Source organism: Epinephelus lanceolatus, chromosome 5 (assembly GCF_041903045.1).
Source record: "Epinephelus lanceolatus isolate andai-2023 chromosome 5, ASM4190304v1, whole genome shotgun sequence".
NCBI classification, from domain to species: domain Eukaryota; kingdom Metazoa; phylum Chordata; class Actinopteri; order Perciformes; family Serranidae; genus Epinephelus; species Epinephelus lanceolatus.
Window position 1 is genome coordinate 7,473,468 of NC_135738.1, and position 23,867 is coordinate 7,497,334.

Consider the following 23,867-nt stretch of genomic DNA (forward strand, 5'->3'; position numbering starts at 1 on the left):
GAAATATGTCACTACTGTCTCTAGTGCTTTTAAAAATTGTACGTCCTTTTACATCATCAATTTTGCCTCAAGTTCCAGCACTAATTCACCAAATTGATGATCGTTAGATTCTTGTGACTAAAAAGTCATGTTGAAATCATTTCTTGTTGATGTGTTAAAAGTCTTTTAAATTGTATGCCCTGTTTTCTTTTTCTTTTCTTTTCTTTTTTTTGATTGTTTTTTTTGTGCCTTTTTTTTGGTGCTTTGCTATATACCATGTGTATTTATTAATTTGCACTGTTCCTTCTTAAATAAACTGAACCAAAAAATTGTGGGCAGCTGGCAGCTATTCATATGGTCCAATTTACCCCAAAACATACACTATACCTCCCCCTGCCCCCAGCTCTCTTCAAACAATTCAGTGGCTCTGATTAGTGCAGGGCTGAGCGTGTATGAACTTCTGAGTCAGGAGTTGGCAAAAATATTTGTAATTTGTTGATACGAAAACCTGCTTTTTTAACATTTTATCTATTGCACTGATAGAGCCTTTAAAGACAAGAGAAAAACTCTATCAACCTTCACAGTATCACGAGGGAGACGCACCAAGCTGCACTCATCTAACGTTTTCAGATCCCCTGTTCTTATCTCATTTTTGGTTTGTTATATCTTTAATCCGTCTTTAGTTTTTTTACCCTCTCGAAGAGCTCAAAGCCTCGCAGAAGGGGCCTGACGTGGCCCAGCCCCAGCAGTGTCCTCCAGATGATTGACAGGTCATGCAGGGTCCACTCATGGTGCTGGGGGGCCTCGGCCAGGTGGGAGGTGGCTTCCCCAGCTGCGACATCATCGACGGAGGTCAGCACCCACACACAGAGGCACGGCAGCAGCTCCGCACCCTGTTGGTGTGTGATGGAGTTAATGAGTGATCAATATTTCTGACATCACAGTAGCAGCATCGTTTTTTATGTTTTTTGTGAGGTTACCTGTTGACAAGCAGCCATTACAGCCAGCGTTGGGCAGCGCTGCACCAGTGCCTCTTGCAGCAGGTACCTGCAGGGCGCCGCCTCCTCCTGGCTCTGCAGGAGGACCTGGAACAGCTCCCTGCGGTGCTCTGAGCTCCCAGTGGCCTCCTCTGTGTTCAGGGGTGCTGACTGCTCCTCACAGCCAGAGACCAACCTCCTCTGACTGTACACCTGCAGGTCCTGGAACGCCAGACTCAGGTGGGCCTGCAGGGCGGGACCGAACTGCGCTGCCAGTGATCTCACCTGCAGGAACAACCAAATATGGTCAATGGAAGAGCTCGATTTTATACGATTCGAACAGACGTGACACAGCACCATGTTTAAGAATAGATTTCTCTCACACTAATCACTGATATTAATAAGAAAAGTTATAAAGGTTTTATGTGATGACTTTTAAAAGCTGAAAAGCTGGGCTTTTACCAGAGATGCAGTTACAGTGTACAACAAATCATCTAGTTTAACTCAACATCTTGGTGTGAAACTGAGAAACTGCAGATGAGGCGATGCATGTTTTGTTCTGTCCATGATGCTGTTGTGCGAAGTTCTCTCACAGAGCCTTGATGTAAGGATGTGGTGGAGGTGTGTGTTCACCTGCTGGGGCGGGAAGTTGTGCAGCTGGACAAACAGCAGGAAATTGATGAACTGTCCGTCCTCGGTGCAGTGGGCGGGGTAAACAGAGCTAAGCTTCAGACTGTGGAGCTGACAGAACTGAACAGGCAGCGCCCACTCCTGAGCCGCCTCGTAGGATGACCTGACACACACACACACACAAATATACGTAACCTTCTTTGTGCAGATTCTTCTTAATATATGTAATGGCTTGATTTATTAAAAACAAAGGCTATGAGCAGCGAAAAAGAAATGACCCCAAAAATTGGCAAGAAATTACTAAAAAAAGAAAATTAAAAACAAGGAAATCAGCTTAAAAAAAAGAAAGTTTAATATAATATAACATAATCAAAATAAAACAATATCATAAAATATAATAATATAATAATTTAATAATTTTCTTAATCTATTAAGTTTTGCAATTTGTGGGACACTTCTTACGAAGTTGTTCATCGCCTTTTTCCCCCCATGTTTTAGAAAGAAATCACACCAATTAGCTCAGGGTTTAAAGGTTTTAATATTTGTGAAAGGCATCTAAAAAGTAGCACAAGAAAAGTGATGTTGCTCCAGGTTTCAAAGATTAACTGACATCTGCATAAAAGAATTTCATCCCAAATTTTTTTTTTTTTTTTGTGTTAAACCTGTTTTCGTTGAATCAAACTTCAAGCTAGCCTGTTAACTGGTGTCTGCCTAACATTAGCTAGCAGGCTAGCTACTCTGCTGTTTTGGTTATAAGCAAGTTAGCATGTTAGCAGGTAGCGTTCAAACTAGTAAATTTTTAAATTAAAGCTGGTATTCAAATAATGGCATGACTCTGTTGTTACAGAGAATAAGTGCTATATAATAAAGCTGGATGATTTAAGAACAAAGGCCTGTACCACAAGCCTCTGACAACCCTGTGTGTAAATGTTGTTCTGCCAACTTGTAGTGACAGAAGAGACAACAGTGTAAAGCGGTGCGATGACAATAGTGTTGCGCAGAGGGTGTTCACCTGCTGATGCCCTTTTGCTCCAGGCTGTCTGTCACTGCAGCTTCCAAGTAGCCAATCAGCTCCTCTGCTGCTCCAGGCTCCACCTCCGCCAGCTTTACTCCTTTAGATACTGAAAAGAGACGAATCAATGTGTTTACGCAGAGTGTCGACGTTGGGTTGCAGCAGTGTGTGTGTGTTGTGTTTACCCAGAGTGTGTAGATGCTGTGTCAGAGTGGTGTGTGTGTTGTGTTGGTTCCAGTGCTGCAGGACGGTGTTCATGACTCTGATGTCGACCCTCAGCTTGAGGCTGCAGATTCCCAGCAGCTCAGAGAAACAAACGGTCGCTGACGCCACAGACGGCACATTAAACCACTTCAGGGCCAAGCGGTACACCTGCTGCCAGGCCTGCTGCAGCCTGAAACACACACGACACATTCATAATAGCAGAATGTTGTTTTCTCCACTTTCCCATTCCATTCATCTCTTCTTCCTCAGTCTGTCCTGACCTGAACAGCTGTAACTAAATGCATCATACTCACAGTAGCTGGACGTCAGTGCATCTGCTCAGCTGCTGCACAAGGAAGGTGGCATATGCAAAGGAGGGTCGGCCATGACAGAGGTAGTACAGGAAGTCCAGGTTCTCCACCAGAGCGAATCTGTTCACCAGGTGAGGGCTGGAGAAATGAGGCAGCTCTGATATTTCTGTGGAGGACAATCCCAGTGGGATTAATGCAAATACCTGTAGACCAGGGAGTCTTAAGATCTGTGTTCATGCTCTTATCTAAAGTATCTGATTAAAGCCCAAAGATCCTCATGTGCTACTGCTGCTGCAGCTACTACTGCTAAGCTAAAACAATAAAACAGTTGGTGTAAGAAAAGAGAATCTGAATACACATTTAACTAGAATTACCACCCCACGCTTGTATGCCTCCGTGCAATGGTCAAGTTTCTTTTATAGTTTACATCCATGTCTGTAAAAACATGGATCCCTCACACCCATTGTCCCCCCGGCAGCACAGAAGATCTATACAAACAGCACAGTTTCAAGGTGGACACCCAAGATTAGTGTCACCCGTTCAGTGTCTGACCAAATATTTAGCCTTCTGTTTCTGAGATATGACGGTGATAATGGCCAAAAAAGTGCTTTATGCATCCTATTAGACATGTGAATTGTCATTTGTGAGGTCACACTGACTTTGACCTTTGACCACAAAATTCTAATTAGTGTATTCTTCCGTACAAGTGGACATTTGTGTCAAATTACATACATTCCCTTAAGGTGTTCTTGAGATATCGTGTTGACGAGAATGAGACAGATGCAAGGTCACAATGACCTTGACCTTTGACCACCAAACTCCAGTCAGTTCATTGTTGAGTCCTAGTGAATAGTGCCAAATTTAAAGAAATTTTTCACGGTGTTTTTGAGACATCAAATTCACAATAATGAGACAGACAAGGTCACAGTGACCTTGACCTTTGACTACCAAATTCTAATAAGTTCAGAGTCCAAATTTGAAAAAAAAACAAAAAAAACCCCTTAATCTGTTTTTGAGATATCGCAATCACGAGAATGGGATGGATGCAAGGTCACAGCAATCTTGACCTTCGTCCCTTAACCACTAAAATCCAATCAGTTCATTGTTGGGTCCAAGTGAACATTTGTGCCAAAATTTGAAGAAATCTCTCAAGGCGGTTTTGAGATATCACATTCATGAGAATGAGACAGACAAGGTCACAGTGACCTTGACCTGTGACCCCAAAGTGTAAATGTAAAGTTATCAGTTCATCGTTTAGTTCAAGTGGATATTTGCGCCAAATTTGAAGAAATTCCCTTGAGGTGTCCTTGAGATACAGTATCATGTGCACAAAGATGGGATGGACATCCATACATATGTACATATGTTTGGAATGACTGACAACCTAAAACATAATACCTCCAGCCACAGCTATCGATGGCGCAGAAGAAGAATAAAAGCAAGTCTAAACATGTGTGTTAAAATTATTAACAACTCTCCAATTCTACCGCCATGCTAGCAGCTCTGTGAGGCAGCATTTAGGCACATCAGCATGCTGACATGCCAATGTTTAGCAGGCAGGTTTACCATGATCACCATCTCAGTTTATTGTGTTAGCATGCTAACATTAGCTAATTATCAATTAAACACAGAGTGCAGTTGAAGCTGATGTGAATGTCATTAGTTCTGCGGGTATTTGGTCATACACCAAATGTTGACCTGATGATGGTGCTAGTTATTAGAGTTCATCCTGAGGCGAACATGAATAACGAACTACATTTAACACAATCCATCCCACAGCTGTTGAGATGTTTCAAACAGTTGACTGAAGTTGCTATTACAAGCACAATGTGTAAAGAGTATTTACTGGATAGTCAGAGGGGTCATGACCTTGCAATGACCCTGAAGTTGGTTTTGGGAGCTTACCAGTGGAGTTGAGGGTGTTTGCTTTCTGCCAGCCGAACAGCCTGGATGGGTCCAGAGGATGGAGCGACTAGAAAACATGTCATACAACATAAACACATTCTAATGTAACGAGCAGGAGATGTGTTAAAATGGGGGGTGTTCTACTCAGTAACAAGCAGACAGAATGTTCGAAGGCTCATTAACACCTGCTCCACAGGAGAGCAGAGCAGCATGATGACAGGATGTACACTAATTAGCTCATGTAAGTTTCATATTTTAATGAGGACCAGGGCTGACAGGTGTGAGTGTACCTGCAGGAGGTGGTAGACAGAGATGTCAGAGGACGGGCTGTTTCCTCGGGGCCCTGCAGGGAACAGGGCGGCCCTCAGTTTGGGGTAGGGGGCCAGTGCCATTTTCAGGAGCTGGGGGTCGACCGTCCTCTCTGACCTGCCTGACCTTTCACCCTGAAGCACCACCTGCACACAGGAAGGAAAGACTTCAGCTTTGGTGTTGACAACTTAATATGTTAACAACAATAAAATTCAAACTGATCAATAACCAACTTTTAAATATCTTCAACTTAATACTGGTTGTACTGGGTAAAAAGTCCAGTCCTGATTGTGTCCGATTACATAGGTGGGATTGGACCTGATGTTTACCTGGTCGATTCCTCCAGGGGCGAACATGATGGCAGCCAAGGCCAACAGACTGTGTCCCTCTAACAGCAGACTGCTGAGAGACGCCTGGCTGCCTGGTAGCAGCACCTGAGCACTGGTTAAACTGGCCTGGAAGACCAGTCCTGGATCTGGAACAAGAGACAGACAGACGGAAGCTGTGATTACATGGACGATATTTCTTCAATCTGCCATTTGCTTTTACATGCCAAAAACGCACTTATTAAGAGTATAACTTTTTTTACTTGTGCAAAGTTTGTCCACCTGCTGTGAAACATCTAATCTGCTGGAAATATAACCAAAGAAGATGAAATATTTTTTGCAACTTTATCCTCCTGAGACCTGAACTTTTGCTTGGTATGCATTTTTAATTTCTCCTAGCTATTTGGGATCAGTAGGACCTGACAAGAATAAAAAACTAAACATTGTCAATGAGAAAAAAGTCCCAACGTCCTCAAACAAGTACTTCCTAATTAACAGTGTCTTAGCTTCTTACTGTTGCAATAATTGGTCAAATTTGTTGTCGTATAAAACTACAAACATTATTTATCATCTATAAACAAGTTTCAACCGTAAAATGTGATTAGCTTGTGAACCTTGTCCACATTTGTGTTGGGATCAGCTGCAGACTGACTTAGCAGAGATGGCTGCCATCTTGTTTTTACATAAATTAGTGCATTGTGCTCTTACTATCACTAGATGGCACAAAAAAAGTGTCCAGGAATGAGGATAACAGGCCTGTGTTAAGCAGAATGAAGTATAAGGTCAAGTAAACCCACAAAATGTGATGTCCACATAAGAGGACAGACGGTGTAAGGAGGTTATTGAGAAAATTCAATTAATTTAATACATGAAGTATAGAAGGAGAAGAAGTGGTTCCACCTGTAAATACAGCTGAGTAGTAAGTAACATATACAGCTCATGCAGACTATCTGTACATGCTGAATGTCTCATGTGCAGGCTATTGCTACAGGTGATAGACAATTGTTTTGCCCAGCAACTCAACAGTTCAGCTTGTAGCAACAGTGGGTGCGGTTACATGATGGCTTCTCATTCGGAATGAAATAAATCTGAATGACATCATTCGGAATTAAAGTCTTTCCAGGTAGTTTACATGAGAAATATTCATTCTGAATGAGGGTTTACATGGGAGATCAGTTTAATCGCATTTTAATCGCCTTTATTTGGGTCTGCGCAAGGCTTGGGGCAGGGAAGGTTTCTGATTGGATAGGGGGCGGGGCGGATGTTACGTGTTTACGTTTACCGGAAGAAAACACTGTAGTCCTCGATGAAGGGAAATAGAGGACCGTGCTGTGGCGAATGGAAACCGGTTAGGGCAATCTCTTGTTTTTTAGAAGCTGCCATCTTGTTGCACACACACTATATACGTCATCGCGCCAGAAGGGCAAGGAAATGAGCATGCGCAGAAAGACCGGAATGAAGAGGAATAAGTGTATACAAGTGTGAGAAATTCTTTAATTCAGAATTAGAGACGGAATATTCCAGCCCCTTACATCGGATTGAATTTTCAATCGCATTGGCCGTTTTCATTCCGAATGAAAAGGGAATTAAACTGTCCATTTAAACACACTCACTGTTACACAAGAGAGCACTCACATCACAGCGTAGCATGAACAGAGCAGTAAATATTTCTTGAATTTATAAACGATTCTCGGTCAAAATCACCAGAGAGAAACACGCAGTAACAGGTGCAGGAGCACACGCACCCTCTGTGTCACCTAATGTTCCCCATAAGTGGGGCGAACAGATCAAAGATTTACATGGTTATTAAGCGTTAATATTTTCCTATTGAACAGTTTATCAAAAGTTCACACCACCCCTTTCAACCCGATTGAAAATTCCTTCCAATCAGACCTCTCTTTGGACTGAGGTGGTTACAAGAAAATCTTTATTTCAATTCGGCTGTTTTTCTGATTATTAATATATTAGGGTCCATGTACATGTAAACACACTTGGGAAGATTTTATGTGTATGCAGATCGCGCTGTGTATAAAGTTTCATCTAACATCTAATGGAAAAATTAAACTGCACTGCAGTAAACAAAACTCAGTAAACTAAATTGATCAAGATTGATAGAATATACTCGTTCCAACTTATAATTTATGTTTTGTTTATCTTTGCTCTGACTGAAAAGATTAAAAATAAATGAAAAGTAACTAAACTGACGTCTACAGCTGCAAATAATTCCAATTTTCATTTTCATTTAATCTGCCAATTATTTTCTCAAATACTCAGCGAACAGCTTAAACTATTAAAAGTCACAATATAATGACAGCAAAGAAATGAGAGATGGCCATCGTAATTTCCCACAGTCCAAAGTGATGTCTTGAGATAAAAGCGGCAAATCCATACATTAGAGAAGCTGGAACCAGCAAATTCTTGAGGCTTTTGCTTCGTAGAAAGACTTAAATGATTAATCAGTTATCACAAATGCAGTTCCTTATGTAATCTGAATGGCAAGGAAGGAAACACTCCATCCTGCAGAAGCAGAGTTGAAGTTTCTGACACAACTTGATGATGCATGGAGAAAGGAAGCGGTCTGAAGAACTACAAGCTCCAGGACCACCATTAAGAACTAACTTATTGTCAGAGCAACATGATTCTGTTTGAGGCATTCTTTGGGGTCATCCAGACCAGGAGCAGCAGCCCTGCAACAATATAGTACCTGACAGATCTCTGGTGATCTCCTGGATCCTCACCAGCATCTCAAACCAGGGCTGAGTCTCAGATAGGCTCTGATTGGTCAAGAGGGGACAGTTTCTGGGTGTCAACCTGTGCAGGATGGACACAGAGTTCATGAGCAGCTGATTAACATAGTGATATTTTTCTAAAGTAACAAAACCCAGACGGACACGATGACGGACCTGTAGTGCTCCAGGTATGTATACAACAAGTACTGCAAGCTGTGGTCCAGACAGAAGGTGATGAAGAGGCTGTGGAGGTCGAGGCCGAGGGGGGAGCGGTACTGAGGAACGGGTGGGGATGAAGCCATCACTCCTCCACCCTGAGCCAGCCTCCACAGCAGCTGCTCCAAGTCTGCCAGCTCCTCTGGGATAAACAGACCTCTCCTGGAGGAAACACACAGACATAAACCAAAGAACAAAGTGAGATACTGAGAAACTCAAAGGTGTTTTTCCACCTGTGAGGTTAAGCCTATATTTAAAGTTCTTAAAACAAGGAATCTGTTTGTTGTTGTTGTTGTTGTTTTTAAGGGTGTTAATATATACTTGAAGACTTGTTTCTGAGCTGTTACTTAGACAGACTAAGTCAGACAATCGCCACCTGTGGAATGATGAACAGTCACAGTGGTGAAAATGTGCTGCTGTACCTGGCCAGCAGGTCCAGGATGTTCTCCCTCATGTAGGTGCTGCAGACTGTGTTGTTATTGACCAGCTCTGGGGTTAACTCGGGCCACTCAGAGCTTCCAGAGGTCTCCTCGTGCTGGATCCAGGCGATAACCCGAAGCTGGTCATGCAGGGAGGTCAGGTAACGCCACAACAATGCCGAGTCACAGGAAGTCAACTCTGATAAAGCAAAAACACACTTTATAATTTACAATTATAAAATCTTCCAAACAAGCTTTCAGGAACCACGGTGAGATCTCTGCTGTCTTTTTGTTTTGATGATCAGAGGGTTGTTGGAGTCCCTCTATGATGTAGTGTTCTACCTGTGTGTTGCAGTCTGGACAGGAGGACAGCGTTCTGGCAGCTCTGGTCCCAGTTCCTCACCCAGTCCAGTCTGAGGTTCCTCCAGAGCCCACCCTCCTCCTCCTCAGATCTCCTCTGTCCCGCAAGCTCCTCCAGAACCTTCTCACCTTCACCTGCCTCCTTTCGGACCATCTGAGTGACTCTGTAGAGGAGGAGCAAAGAGAGACTGAGTACAAGGAGAACACAGAGACTTGACCTCGGTTCTACTTAAAACATCACAAAGGCAAGATGAGACAAATGAGAGTTATCTGGAAATAAAAAGAGGAAGCTGAAAGGGAAGAAAGGCGAGTTTATAAAGGACGAATACATTTGGAGGAGTTAAAAATGAGGCACAGGGAAGTTAGACGCAGAGAAAGAGCTGTTTTTTCAAGGAGGTACGGAGAAGATTGAGAGGAAGGAAGATGTGCAACACTGCAAAATATAATACACCATCTCAAACTGAGTTTCTGACAAGATTAAAAGGCGATAATGTTATGATGGTAACTGAGTTATGAGTATATGATGCAATGTGTTCATTAATGCGATCTTAACCACATCTTTTGATACTGTGCGGTCATGTTGGTCGACTTTTACTGCAGGAGAAAACCAGATCTGCAGTTTTATTTTATCCCAGAAGACACAAATAATTCTGAGAAACCAGCAAAGTTGGGCAGTAGATGGCCATCAACACGCCCCGAGTTTGAAAAGAAGCAGGCAGTACTATAGATATGGATGCTAAGCAATGTACTGCTGTAGACGAAGGCAGCATCTAAATTAGTGCTGCACGATTTGGGAAAAATGTGCGATTGTGATTATGGTGGACAATATCGCGATTTGCGATTGCGATTACAATATAATTACAATGAAATATAATAAATAAATGGTATCATGAGTCTTTTTGCTTGATTCAGTGTTTCCCCTACATTATATTAGGGCGGCACTGACCTGACAGTTATTGTTATGGACAGACAGTGAGTCAATGACCATCAACAGACTGAGCACAGTCAAACACGCTGCTCACACAGCAGTGCAGCATGGAACTGTACACACAGCGGAGTGAGCATATGTTGCGTTCAGGCGTTGTCACGTAAATGACAAATACCAGCGCCATAGCACAACACAGCAGCATGTAAAGTGGGCTGAACCCGAGCAAAATTGCTCAATTTTTCATTTGTTATGGAGTCCATGATTTCCCTGTGACACTTACAAATGTTTGCTTGACTGTGCTTGGATGTTGTTTTATGAGGCTCTGGCAGCTTTCAGTTGTCTCTTTGTCTTTAACGTTACACGGCTCAGCTTTCTCTCGCATGCACTCTTTCTACTTTTCCTTTTGCTGTCTCAAGTGTTGATATAGATTGGTCGTGTTGCCGCGGGACGTGGCGACTTTAACTTTTACACTTAAACAGCACGTCTTTCTGTTCAACGTCGCTGTACCTGAATCCAAAGTATCGCCATGTAACAGACATTTTTTTCGCCACCAACTCAGGCTGTTCATGGTCGAGCTCATGCTCTTCTTCAGCGTCTGTGTTGGTCACTGCTGCACGTCGGCTGCACGCACCAATATAGCTTGTGGGCGTGATGTCAACAAACTCCACACACTACAGGAGAGGCAGTCACGTTCACAGGCACACGCGTTAATATTTATTTAGCCTACATTAAATCGCAAATCGCAGCCTTTTATGCGGTTACGTAATCGCACAGCCTGACATCGCGATTGCGATTAGATTAATCGTGCAGCACTAATCTAAATGCACTTTCATTCATTCCTTCATTTTCCCTAACCGCTTATCCTGTTGTAAGTCATAGGGGGGCTGGCGCCTATCCCAGCTGACATTGGGGGGGGTAGAGGCGGAGTACACCCTTGCCAGACTATCACAGGGCTGACACATACAGTACGTTTAGAGCTAAGCTCATAGCTCGACTAATCAGTGAAGTTGAACTTCTGATCTTGTCTGAGTATACGTGCAGAAAATCGAATTTCTGACCAAGTACGTCTGACTCCACCTCGATAGGCGGCACAGTGTCCTTTTTAATATCGTGCATATTGAACAAGTTCCGTTCTTGTTCAGAAACTTTGTAAATAAATCCGCCTTTTCCTTCCATCCATAAACTTCAAAATGTTTAGCTCTGTTAGCTGTCGGAGCAGAAGTGCGTTCCGGGAGTTACTGCACTGCTGCTACATCATCTCCTTCTTCTTCCAGCTGAAGGCCCACAAAAGAAAAAGTGGTGCATACGCAGAACACCGAGTGGATACATGCAGCAATGGTTTGATTTTCAATTGAATTATCTTGGTGTATTAGTCGATCTATGGATAGTCCAATTTCAGTCGGACTAAGCTGTTTATAATTTAGAGTCACCAATTAACCTGCGTGTCTTTGGACTGTTGGAGTAAAGCTAAGCTAAGCTACACTAAGCAAAGCTAAGCTAAGCTAAGCTAAGCTACGCTAAGAAAAGCTAAGCTAAGCTAAGCTAAGATAAACTAAGCTAAGCTAAGATGCACCTTTATTGATCCCACAATTGAGAAATTCCAGTGTTGCAGTCAAGGGTAAAGAGTCAGATTAAAGATTTCAAAATTTAAAAACTTAAAAAAGCCAGAGTACCCAGAGAAAACCCACGCTGACATCATGTAAACTCTGCACAGAAGGGCTTCCCCACCCTGGGTTTGAACCAGGAACCCTCTTGCTGTGAGGTGACAGTGCCAACCACTGCACCTACATAAAGAAAAAAACAATCAATATCAGTTTAGGTGTATGCTATATTAAGAATATTTTCACTGCTTTACCTTACCATCAGTCAGCCCTTTCCAAAGGGGGACTAAAGTTATTATCTACACTCTCTTCAAACCAAGACTCCATTGACATAAACAGTCACTTCACCTTGCTGAACAATGAAGCTGCTGGTCTACAGCTGCCTTGATTGGTTAGTTAGTTTGTGTGATTGTGGGACTTTGGTAAAGCCAAACTCACCCTTTAAAACACCAAAGTCACACAATAAGCCAAACTAACTAACTGAAAGAGGCAGCGGTAAACGAGTAACTCCCTTGTCCAGCAAATAAAATGACTGTTTTTTAAAAGGAGTCTGGTAACGTTGAAAAACAGCTTCAGTTCTCTGACAGAAAGGTTGCCTGATGGCATGGTGAAAAAAATTCTATATATAGAGTACACTTAAACTGATATTGATTTTTTCAGGTGTCTATGTTTTGCTGCTGTCCCCGTCAACAGCAGTACATTGCTTCGCTCTCATGTCTGTACTCCAGCCTGCTTTTCCAAACTGAGGGTGTGCCAAACGCCATCCTCTGTGAGTAATACACTGACTGTGGATAGGTAACTCATGCAATCCAAGTTTTCATTGTTAGGGCAAGAGTCTGCCATTCCCATACTGGATTCAGATTGCCCTCACATGCACAAGGGATTCACAGCAAATGAGGCAGCAAGTGATCCAGAGTAATTTTGTCTTATTGATATCAGCCTCACTGCTGATTTATTGCCACTTTACTGCTGATACTAACTAAACATTTCCGGCTGCTGCTTCACATTAGAAGTGTTTGTCAGATAGTTTCCTGTGCCGCCCCTGGATGATGAAAAATCTGAATTTACAAGCAAATGAGGAGTAAATTAAACACAGAGGCATGATAGCAAAAACACTGCACTGACGAGGAAAAGTGTACCTTTGTGATGAGGTGTGTGCAGGGCAGTGGGACGCAGGCAGTGATCCCAACCTCTCCATCTCCCTTATGAAGGCCACACTCTGCATCTCCTCCTCTGGGAAATTACTCTGCCCTGACAGCTCCTCCACCTGAGCAATCAAAATCAGAGGCCTCAAAGACTTGCAAAGAAGGCAGCAATGACACTGTCAGGTGGGAAGTACATTGTTGATGGTCTTGTTTACTGTGAACTCACCACAAACTCTCTGAGGTTCTTGTCGTCAGTGTAGAGGCAGATACTGTGGAGCTGCTTCTTCACACTGAAGCCCTGAAAACACAAAGACAGTTTAATATTTGACTACACAAATAAAAAGCTTCTGTCAATCGCACTTTGTCTGGATTTTAAAGAGTTAGCATGATTAGCATGTACATGTAGCCCACACGAAAATGGGCAGTTTGACTGTTTCCTATAGCGAGGTGTTCTCACCATGTTGATGAGGAGCGTGTTGGCGGTCTGCAGGTCTCTGTCCTGCAGACAGGAGAACACCTGACGCAGACCCTCCATCCTCAGAGCTGATAGACGATGCTCTGGCCGGCCCCGCCTCCTCAGGACAGCCTGAGCTCTGGGGATCTGATTGGTCAGGATGGATTGACGGACCACTTCCTGTAGCACACATTTACACACACAGGGCTATGAGGCTTTAAAGGACACACTGATGCACATTTACATTTTTCTGGGTTCCTGGCCCTTAATAGGAGGAAAAAAATATTAAATTTTGTGACTCTGTGATCAGGAAACATCACCTCTGTGGGCAGCTGGTCCCACTCGTCTCTCTGAGCCTCCACCTGAGCAGAATCCGTAGAGGCTGTGCTGGAGGTTTCGCCCCCTACTGGCCAGGGGTACCTCTTCATGTAGCTTCTCAATTTGGTGACATACCGGTCCAGAACGTCAACGCAGCTCCGCACGCCTGCGTCCTCATCTGCAGACACAACAGAGAGGCTTCAACTCTCAGAAAATAAGAACATCTGAACTAAACATCTACAGCTCATGATGTGTGTTGCACAGGGCAGAGGCGCGTTTGTCCGTTGTCTTACGGTGTGTTTTGGACAGGACCGAGCGGATCTGTGTGTTGACAAAGCTCATGGTGATGTTGAGCAGCTGTTCGGAGAACTGTCGGCTCTGAGCTTCACTGTGTGAATCTCTGACAGCCGAACACAGCAGGTCCAACGCAGGACACAACTCCTGGACAGCTGGTAGCAATACAAATACAATACACACAGCTTTATACACAACAATATGTATGAAACTGCAAAGAGTGAAGCCTCTATTTGAATAATATGTACTTGATCGTGCAGCAAAAAATACAACACATGCATTTAAACTGAAAGATTACAAAATTGGAGTAAGTAATCATGATCCAAAAAACACAAATTTTTATTTTTGAGGTCGGTGCACATACTGTCTGTCAGGCTCCGTGTGGAGGCTGCTGGCTGATCAGCAGCAGGGGTCAGGATGTTTTCTTTACTCTTTAGGTAGAAATCTACAGTGTCCAGCTGACGGTTCTTCAGTCCAGCCTGCAAAACAAAAACAGCTTTAAAAGACACAGTACAGAGACTGCTTCGATCCAAACAACATCTGTGGGTCATGGTGATAACGTAAGTAAGAGATCTGTGGCATGCCAGTAGAGGTAAGTGTCGCTCCTACCTGCAGGGAGTGGATGGGAATGGAGCAGCGCCCCCAGCTGTTGAGGTGGCACACTGCATCTACTGTTGCTGCGCTGCCAAACAACATCAACTTGCTGAGCAAGTCCTGCTGTGACACTGAGAACAAGACCTGGAACACACCAGACTCTGGAGACAGAGAGACAGAGAGAGAGTCAGTCTGATGTAAAGTTAACTTTTTTCCTTGTGTTTGTGTGTTGACAAAAAAATGAGTGTAGTCCCTGCTGGCTTCTAGTTTTCTTTCAAACAGAGATGACACATCTTGAGACAGAGGAGCACTCAAAAGGCAGATAATTGCAATCAAATACACTAAAGTCTTGTCAGTGTGACAACTGAGCACAACTTTATTTCTGTGTATCAGAAAAGTATGTTTTTTTAATACAAACTAAATCAAATTATTGTAATTTTGTCCACCAGTCTTCATGGTTATGAAAACATTTTAGACTAAATTTCCTTGCTGGGATCTGACAATGCAGCAACAGGACAACAAACGTACGCAGTCAGACAGTTTAACAGGTTGTAAACAAATCAACAATTTTATCAAAATTAGTTAGGAGACAAAACAAGGTAGGAAAGAACCCACTGTGTCCATTGTGAAGTGAAGATCTGTTTGGAACTTGTGTTCCTGCTTTGTTGGACTGTTGTAGAGATATCGTGGCACCTCAAGATCTAGATGAACTTGATATTTAAACTGTTACTACAACCAATGGGGATACTATATTCAAAATTATGAAAATAAAAAGTCAATTTTTCTTTCATGAATGTCATCTCACTCTTTAACAATAAAAGTACTGTGTCTGACTTACTCTTCAGCAGCAGCCTGTGTTGTCTCTCTCCACAGAGCTGAACAGGAGCCACCTCACCATCTGCCTGGTGGAAGCTCACCCTCCCAGACTGTATATCCCATAAGGCCACTGTGGTCTGTCTGTTGCCAGGGGAGACGAAGGTCAGCTGGGCGGAGAACTCGGACACAGTGAGCAGAGACGAAGTGGAAGACTCAGGGACACAGAAGACAACAGTCGCCCCACCGCGAGGCACTCTGCTGTGGGCCAAGGGCGAAGCCTGGTGGGACTCCAGGTGTTGAAGGGAGGAGGACCAGGAGGTCCTGGCAGGCTGGGACGAGGAGGAGGAGGAGGAGGAGGAGGAGGGAGGAGCTGCAGGCTGCTGGGCTTTGTTGTACATGGAGGCCAGACGAGCTTCCCAGGAGCTAGAGAGAAGTTACGAGTTTAGGGATACAGTTCAAAAGGTTTAGAGGTGAAGAAATAAAATTAAGTGCAGAAAACTTCATGAACTAAAAGTCATTTTGACCATTTAACCATTTATTTCTGTTAGTGTGAAATAATTTAAATACTTTAGGGCTGGAAACTGATAATTGTCTTCATTAATTAATAATTTGCCAATTGTTTTCTTGATTTGTTCTATAAAATTGCTAAAATGGTGAAAAAAAGACCCTCATAAATTCTCAGACACCAAAGTGGCAACTTAAAAATGTTTGTTTTGACTGACCAACACTCTAAAACCTAAAAGATAATTACTACAAGGGTACTATTATATAAGACAAATCAAAAGCCATGAAGCTTCTAAATACGCACATGGAACCAGTGAACATATGGCAGTGAAACCACTAATCAGTTATTAAAATACTTTATTTTTTTTAAATTGGTCACTTTACAGTTCTGTATGTAACTTTAAAAAAAACAACAGCAAAAAAACATTATTAGTGACACATCTGCCTGAGGCATGTAGAGTAGCGAAGTTACAGCTAGCTAGCTAACCTTAGCTCAGTTTACTGTTAGCTTATTGGCTGCCCCTGCATCGCTCTTGTGTAGTAGAAAGCACTTTGAACTGTTATTACATCATTTATTGTTGGCTAAATCAATGACACAAAATATAAGTTAGCATCATGGATCATATTAGCTGGGAAAGTAATTTATCAAGCTAGCCAACTGACATATCCACTGCTACTACTTTGCTAGCTGTAAGCAAGCTAAGGTAGCCAGCAAGCTGTAACTAAGCTACGCTGAATGTCAGTTGCTTTGTAATGTTAACTGATAAAGTAATGTTAATCATTTATAAAAACGCAACCCTGCTAATTCATCAGCCAGATTAGCCCTGGAGTCTGAATGAATTCACTGACATTAATCACTCAAGGCAGTATTTTGCTACTTGAGCTAACTAGAAATTCATCCATGTTAGCAAACAAGCTAATATTAGCTAGCTAAAACCATTACATCACTATATTTACATCAGTGTTTCCTCTAATATTAGGATTTCTTTTCAGCACTGGGGAGCACTGAAATTATATGTGGCACTGACTTTGATAATTGACTGTTTATCCAACCATAAAAAGCACATCTAGCTAACACAGCCCGCGGGCCCTCCACCTCACTCACCCCACGAGGACACTTCTTCAGGGTATTTCCTGGTTCAAAATGAGGCAGAGGTGGTATCATCCTAATTAAGTGCACACATCTGCATGTGTACCATGGCTTCAACTGGCTCAAGGACACAATTCTTCACAAACAAAGTATTTCAGGAGTTCTAATTATTATAAGTTACATGTGTGTAAAGTGATTTTGGTGACACTACATAAAAGAGTGATTTTTTTTTCCTATAAAAAGTTATGAGAAAGGACATTTTTCCAAGTTAGGTGTCCAGGAGGCCATTGGTGTGTGGGGTGTTTTTGGGGACACTACACTGTTTATGTTCGTTTACGATCACTTCTATCGCCAAAGGTGTCGGTTCCTTGCTCATTTGAGCGAAACGGAGGAGGAGAAACGGCGCAGATGCTATTATACTTTTTATTTTACGTTATCTGTGTGTTTGGAAACGTATTTTGTGTTGATTTAGTCTTGCACTTGAAACTAGCTGTTGGAACGGCTGCCAATAATGCGTTAACATTAGCAGATTTAACGTTAACATTGGGGCAGTCCCTTGCTATAATACTCTATTTGGCCCTTCTCTAACGTTAGAGAGACCAGACCAGCTATCCGAAGGCATCTGACCACCGGCTTATGAGCATGACCCAGTCCACCAAATGTGAACAGCTGACTAGAAGTTTACACTTGTAGCCTAGAGTTAGTTTAAGTTTAAGTTGATTTACTTTATTAATCCCGAGGGGAAATTCAATGTTTTCACTCTTGCTTGTCAATTACACACAAGTCCGAAAGACACACACATGCACAAACAGGACCTATACATGCACAAAGTGGAGAGATGTCAGAGTGAGGGGGCTGCCCTTGGTCAGGCGCCCCGAGCGGTTGGGGGGTTCGGTGCCTTGCTCAAGGAGGTGAACTGGCACCTCTCCAGCTACCAGTCCACTCTCCATATTTTGGTCCGGACGGGGACTCGAACAGGCGACCCTCCGGTTCCCAACCCAAGTCCCTATGGACTGAGCTACTGCCGCATCTATCGGGGTTGCCATTGTTGTTTAGAGGGCTGTGTGACATCAGAGAGCGTGACTGGGAGTACATCGATCTAGTACGAGTTCACAGGTGGTAAGTTACGGGTTTGACTGCCGTTCCAGTGCACTTTCACAGGACGAAGGTTGTAAAAACATGGGTTACGGGTTGCCTGGAACGCACCATAAGCTTCGCAGCATGTTGGCTGCTTCATAGCATTAGCTGATCAAGTAATTTGCATGTTTAGAATTCCAGAGTCCTTTACATTAAAGTCAGTCTACAGGCTCTTATAGAGAACGTTATAGATGGGTCTCATTTTTTACGTTAGGTTACAACCCGTTATCCCATTGGCATTAAAAAACAATTAATACATGTAAAATGTACAGTACCTTTAATCCACTAATTATTGTATATCCCTCACTATCCTGAAGGATTAGGAGTCTTAGGCTCTCTCCTAAACTTCAGTGGTAGAATTTACTAGTAAGAGCCAAACTGTCATTCTCTAATTGTGGCAACTGTATTTAGGCACTCATTAATTGCATTAATTCAACCAAAGCACAGAGACTTGAGAATAATGTTTGATAATTTTGTTGACACTTTTATTTTTGTATAATCAGGGTATATGCAAGAATGCTGAGGTTAATTTCAATACCTTTTTAAGACTTTTTTAAGACCTTCCAAAAAAACCTTCAAAAAAGACCTCATCACCACTTCAAGCTGTCATTAGCAGCAACGCAACTTTTTTTTTTCTTTTAAGATATTTTTTGGGGCTTTTTAGCCTTTAATGGATAGGACAGACAAGTGTGAAAGGGGGAGAGAGAGAGGGAGTGACATGCAGCAAAGGGCCACAGGCTGGAGTCAAACCTGGGCCGCTGCGGCAACAGCCTTGTATATGGGGCACCGGCTCTACCACTAAGCCACCAGCGCCCCATCTGTAACTTACTAAACAGTTGTAGTTTGCAATTAAATCTATGGAGCTCAAACATACAACAGAACTCAGATAAGATGAGAAGGAATAAAGCTTGAAAGAATAAATTAAACCAAAGGCAGGTTTATTAAAATACACCTTAGGTCATAACAAGTGACACAGCTCTACTGTTGCTGAAAACAACAATAACTTGGTGAAATTACAATATTACACCAGTATTTGCAATAGGCTTCCCGGTTGTTACCTTCAAACGTCTTTATCCAATCTTTAAACTCCGGCATCTCCAGCCAGGAGTCAGCAAACTTGCATTTCCCCATTTTTATTGCCTTTTGCTCCTCTGTTTGGCGCCTGGACGTGCGCCGTCGCATGATGTCGCAGGGGTACGCGCACGGCCCCGAGTGGCAGTCCAAATGTGGCTACCTACACATCGTTGTTTGTAATAGTTGCGAGGAGGAAAATAAATTATACATTCATGGATACTTTTTGTCAAAGCTTGAATGCCAAGACAATTTAATACTTCATAAAATTGTGATTAAGACTTTTTAATACTTTTTAAGGGCCTTAATTTTCCGACATTTGATTTATCAACTTTTAATACTTTTTAAGACCCCGCAGACACCCTGATAATTGTAATCAGCAGACATTGATCAAATAGTGGCAGTTATCTCTGGAGTCTCTAAAATTAAAGTGTCAGTGGAGATCAGTAGTTTACCGGTCAGTACTGAAGGTCGATCCGAGGGCGGCAAGGCTGCAGTTGGAGCTCGACAGGCTGTCCTGGTCTCCTGGGTGCGGGGGGCGGGTGGAGGGGCAGGAGGGTGGAGCTGCACACAGCAGGTGGTCTGGATACAAACTGGAAGACAGGAGTTTGTTTTGTTTCATCTGTGAACAGAGTCTCTCTCAGGCGCCGTGCCTGATTAACTTGCAGATGAATCGAGCTGTTCTCATGTGTAAATCAGTTTAATGTTCCTCCAGCTGAATCAGGAACATTCCCATTAGAACATTTAGAGATAAATCAGGCAGAAAAGACATACAGGCAGTGAGCCGTGTCTCTGCGGGATCACAATCTCCAATCAGGATCTGAACTGTTCAGTAGGCAAATCGTTCCCGTGTGCAGAGTTATCTGTTGAACTTGCTTTCACTCTGTACTCACAATTACTACTTGTATCCTCATTTTGAAAGGCATTTATGTTGTATTGTTTCAGTTGAGGCGTTGATTAACACGAGATGACACTTTTGATAAAAACAGGAACTGAAAATGGAAAAAAAAAACAGAAGACAAAATAACAAACTGCCCAAAACCGAGGAGCTTCCTACTTATTTTCCTGCATCTGTACCTGAAGTAGTGGTTGAGGTCGATGGCGACGGCGGTGTGAGACTGAGTGATGGCTACAGCTGTACTGAGATCAGCTGACACCTGGAGGAGGCAGAAGGAGGAAGAGGAGGAGAAGGAGGAAGAAGTAGAGATGAGGTCGTCCTCTGCCTGGACAGAAGCCCGGTAAGCAGGGAGGTCGATGCTGGCCAGCAGACTGCCGTCAGTGATGTTATATACAGCTGGAGGTCACAGTTAAAGAAGAGACTGATGGGATCAAAGAGTTTAGTAAGAGAGACTTGATTAAGGGTTAGTTTAGATTTAACCTACCATGAAGGTTCATGAAGGACCACGAATTGAGGCTAAACAAACATAGGAATGCTGGGATCAGTCCTAAGGCTGTTAAACGGTTGAGAATTTTTTTTTATTTTTTTTATATCAAATCAAATCAGTGTGTCCATGTAGAGGGCCACCAATTTGTTGTTGGTTTTTTTTTTTTTTTGAGATAATTTAAGGCGTCCCTCAGGGTTCCACTCTGGGACCCATTTTTTTCTCTATTTTCATAAATGATTTGGACATTCAAGCAAAAATACATTTCTATGCTGATGATACTGTCATTTATATACATGTGTCCACTTTAGTACAGTCAGTGCAAGAGCTTCAGATCACATTTCAGTCAATACAAACTGCTTTGCTGAGTTTAAAATTGATTTTAAATGCTCAGAAAACGATGTCTACTTTATGCCCTTCTTCCGAGCTAGCTTACAGTTTCGTCATGATTGTAGCATTGGCATGTCTGATGGGAAAGTCACTGAAATGGTACCTTTGTACAAGTACTTGGGTAAATGGATAGATGACAAGCTTCTATCTAATGTACATATTGCTAATCTAATTAGAAAGCCCAAAATGAAGAGTGAATTCAATTTTAGAAATAAATCTTGCTTTACTTTCAATGCTAAAAAACTTTTGGCAGCCTCCATTTTTCGGAGCTCTGAATCTGTAGACCGTGCATCTTTATGTTTCATCACAAATGTCCCTTACTCACCATTGTATTCTTAATGATTTAGTGGGTTGGACATAACTGACCATTGACCACTTGCAGACCACAGCATTGGTATATTTTCATCAGCAAAGTGATACTAGGTAAACCTTTAGCCTACCTCTGTACCATTCTCTGTCTTAGCTCTAGTAGTTACCAGATACGCTTGTCCAAGTGGTTGCTTTTTAAATTACACAGGGTTTTTACAGATCTGGGGAAAACTGCATTCTCCTACTATGCACCTTGGGTATGGAGTAATCTGCAAAAGATTTAAATTTAGAAACATGGCTGCAAAGTCTTGGTCAGGTGAGGATACATATGATTCCAGTGGAGCTGAGGATGAAGAGGGTATCTGTGCAGACACAGTGGTGAACAGCATTGTGTCTGTTGCTGTCAGTCAGCTGGATGTTGCAGCAGGACAAGGTCTGTGGCTGCTTCTCTGTCTGCTGCCACTGCAGCTGCAGCAGCCAATCAGAGTTCAGCAGCACGCAGCAGCAGCCAGCAGTAAATGACAACACATGCACTGACTGCAGCTCACACACACCTGAAAATAAAAACTTCATCAGTAATATTATATTCATACATTAGTAGTATATATGGCCATGATTTAGGGTCTTCAGTCAGTTTGATGATGGCAGGCTGGTTGTGGTACTCACTCTGATCCTGCTCTTTGACAGTCTCTAACAAGCCACCTGCAGGACACTCAGAGACACAGTTCAGAGAAATGGAGGCTGATCGCTCTGCTTCAACCTCCAGCAGCTTCAGGTCACACTGAGATCCAACAGCCAGCAGTCTGAAGCTGCTGACACCACGACTGTGGACGGTGACGTCCTCCCAGGAAAAGCTAGAAGGAGGAAAACATTTGACAAGTATGATTTGTTTCTTTGACTTTAAGTTGGAGGCAAACTATTGTCAGTTTATGCTGTAAAACTCAGATTTCCCTTCACTGACCTGTTGACACAGTTGGTACAATATCTATAGAGCTGTTCTTCATAGCATCATACTGTCATTAATGACCCCTGTCTTCATTTTTTACTGTTTACATTATTTGAATATGTTTTGAGTGACATCATCTGTATACATTTTGATCTCATAGTTGTCCAATTATGGAACGTGACTGTGCTTCCTCTATTAGGGGCTGTCTTCAGAATGAGTTCCAAAAAGCAGCAAATGTGCCACTTGTAGTGTACTATATGTTGCTGAGTCCTGTAGCTCCACAATAACAGTCTAACTTTGATTTATTGTCCTAACTTTGTGGTTTATTCATAAGTTTCTTACATTTCAGATTGTGAGAGGTGGGTGTAGCACCCTTTTGGGGTCACTGCTGTGATCTCTTTTCCATGAGTTCATTATTTTGTGGCTGTGTCACTGCTTTGGTGGACTTAATATCTTTTTATTTTCTAATATAACTTTATTGCAGTGAATCTACAGACTGAAAGAAAGACCGATGTCAATGTCAACCCACGTCAGAGGTAGTAAGCCATACAGTGGTGAATCAAGAGGAGGATGTGATGAATGACCAGGGGTGGAATATACCTAACTGCATTTACTCAAGTACTGTCAGTACTGTAAGTACACATTTCAGGTACTTGTACTAATGCAACTTTATACTTCTATGCTACTCCACACTTTTGATTGCTTTACTTTACAGATGAGAGTTTTTCATCCCCTTCCTGCCCAGTGACAAACTGAAGGATAAAGTGTTCTTTTATGTGTTAAGAAAATTCTCCTCCTTCTGACGCTAAATAAACTCTTTAAAAACCCTCTTGGATCGGCTGGAAAATGCATCGTCACTAGGGGTGTGCCTGATCATCTTGTTCACGATAATACCGGCATGATTTGTGACATGATATGAAAAATTCATATCCTGATACTCACGATGTTTCGACTTGTTGACATACTGATGTCATACTGTTACCCATGGCAACAACAAGCATGGCTGAAGGCGGAATTATTTTAGTTTAGTTTTTACTGAATATCTTTTTGTTGTTCTTAAATAATTATAAAATATTTTGTACTAATTTGTCATATTGTCAAAGATATTATTATTTCAAAAATACCCTGAAATATCGTGATATTATTTTAAGGCCATACTGTCCACTTTGTAGAGATAAGTGGTTCACACAGGACAGCTCGCTACAAACAAGTGGTGATCTTATAGAATATGATGCATTGCTGTCGATTAAACTACCAAACACTAAACAAAGGAGTTAAAATGAGCACAACCTTACACAGCCACAGCAGTAAAATGACACATACACATGAATGCATCTGTAATAGTAATCCAAAAACATCAGAAAGAAGGACACCATGGAACAGTTCACTGAACTATGTGTACTTTTACTTTTTAATGCAGCACTTTTACTTGTAATAGAGTATTTTCATGATGTGATTCCCACAGTAATCATCAGGCAAGTGACTCAGTAATTTTATAAATTTAGAAAATA

The 23,867-nt window shown here is 42.3% G+C and overlaps 1 protein-coding gene across 1 annotated transcript in view; it reads right to left on the reverse strand.

Annotated features, from left to right (window-relative positions):
* spg11 (SPG11 vesicle trafficking associated, spatacsin) overlaps positions 1–23,867 on the reverse strand; it is a 49,555-nt gene that overhangs the window by 25,205 nt on the left and 483 nt on the right. Inside the window, exons 2-26 of the mRNA XM_033635198.2 lie at positions 22,077–22,264; positions 21,737–21,964; positions 20,407–20,623; positions 19,785–19,922; positions 15,550–15,950; positions 14,727–14,872; positions 14,482–14,596; positions 14,117–14,272; positions 13,826–14,001; positions 13,509–13,685; positions 13,278–13,349; positions 13,046–13,173; positions 9,360–9,541; positions 9,021–9,216; positions 8,557–8,760; positions 8,358–8,464; positions 5,657–5,802; positions 5,309–5,473; positions 5,019–5,085; positions 3,117–3,279; positions 2,784–2,992; positions 2,599–2,707; positions 1,590–1,749; positions 960–1,241; positions 672–872 (exon numbers count right to left, since the gene is read on the reverse strand). Of these exons, the coding sequence (XP_033491089.1) occupies positions 672–872; positions 960–1,241; positions 1,590–1,749; positions 2,599–2,707; positions 2,784–2,992; positions 3,117–3,279; positions 5,019–5,085; positions 5,309–5,473; positions 5,657–5,802; positions 8,358–8,464; positions 8,557–8,760; positions 9,021–9,216; positions 9,360–9,541; positions 13,046–13,173; positions 13,278–13,349; positions 13,509–13,685; positions 13,826–14,001; positions 14,117–14,272; positions 14,482–14,596; positions 14,727–14,872; positions 15,550–15,950; positions 19,785–19,922; positions 20,407–20,623; positions 21,737–21,964; positions 22,077–22,264 (4,333 nt within the window). The remainder of the gene's footprint in view (positions 1–671; positions 873–959; positions 1,242–1,589; positions 1,750–2,598; positions 2,708–2,783; positions 2,993–3,116; positions 3,280–5,018; positions 5,086–5,308; positions 5,474–5,656; positions 5,803–8,357; positions 8,465–8,556; positions 8,761–9,020; positions 9,217–9,359; positions 9,542–13,045; positions 13,174–13,277; positions 13,350–13,508; positions 13,686–13,825; positions 14,002–14,116; positions 14,273–14,481; positions 14,597–14,726; positions 14,873–15,549; positions 15,951–19,784; positions 19,923–20,406; positions 20,624–21,736; positions 21,965–22,076; positions 22,265–23,867) is intronic.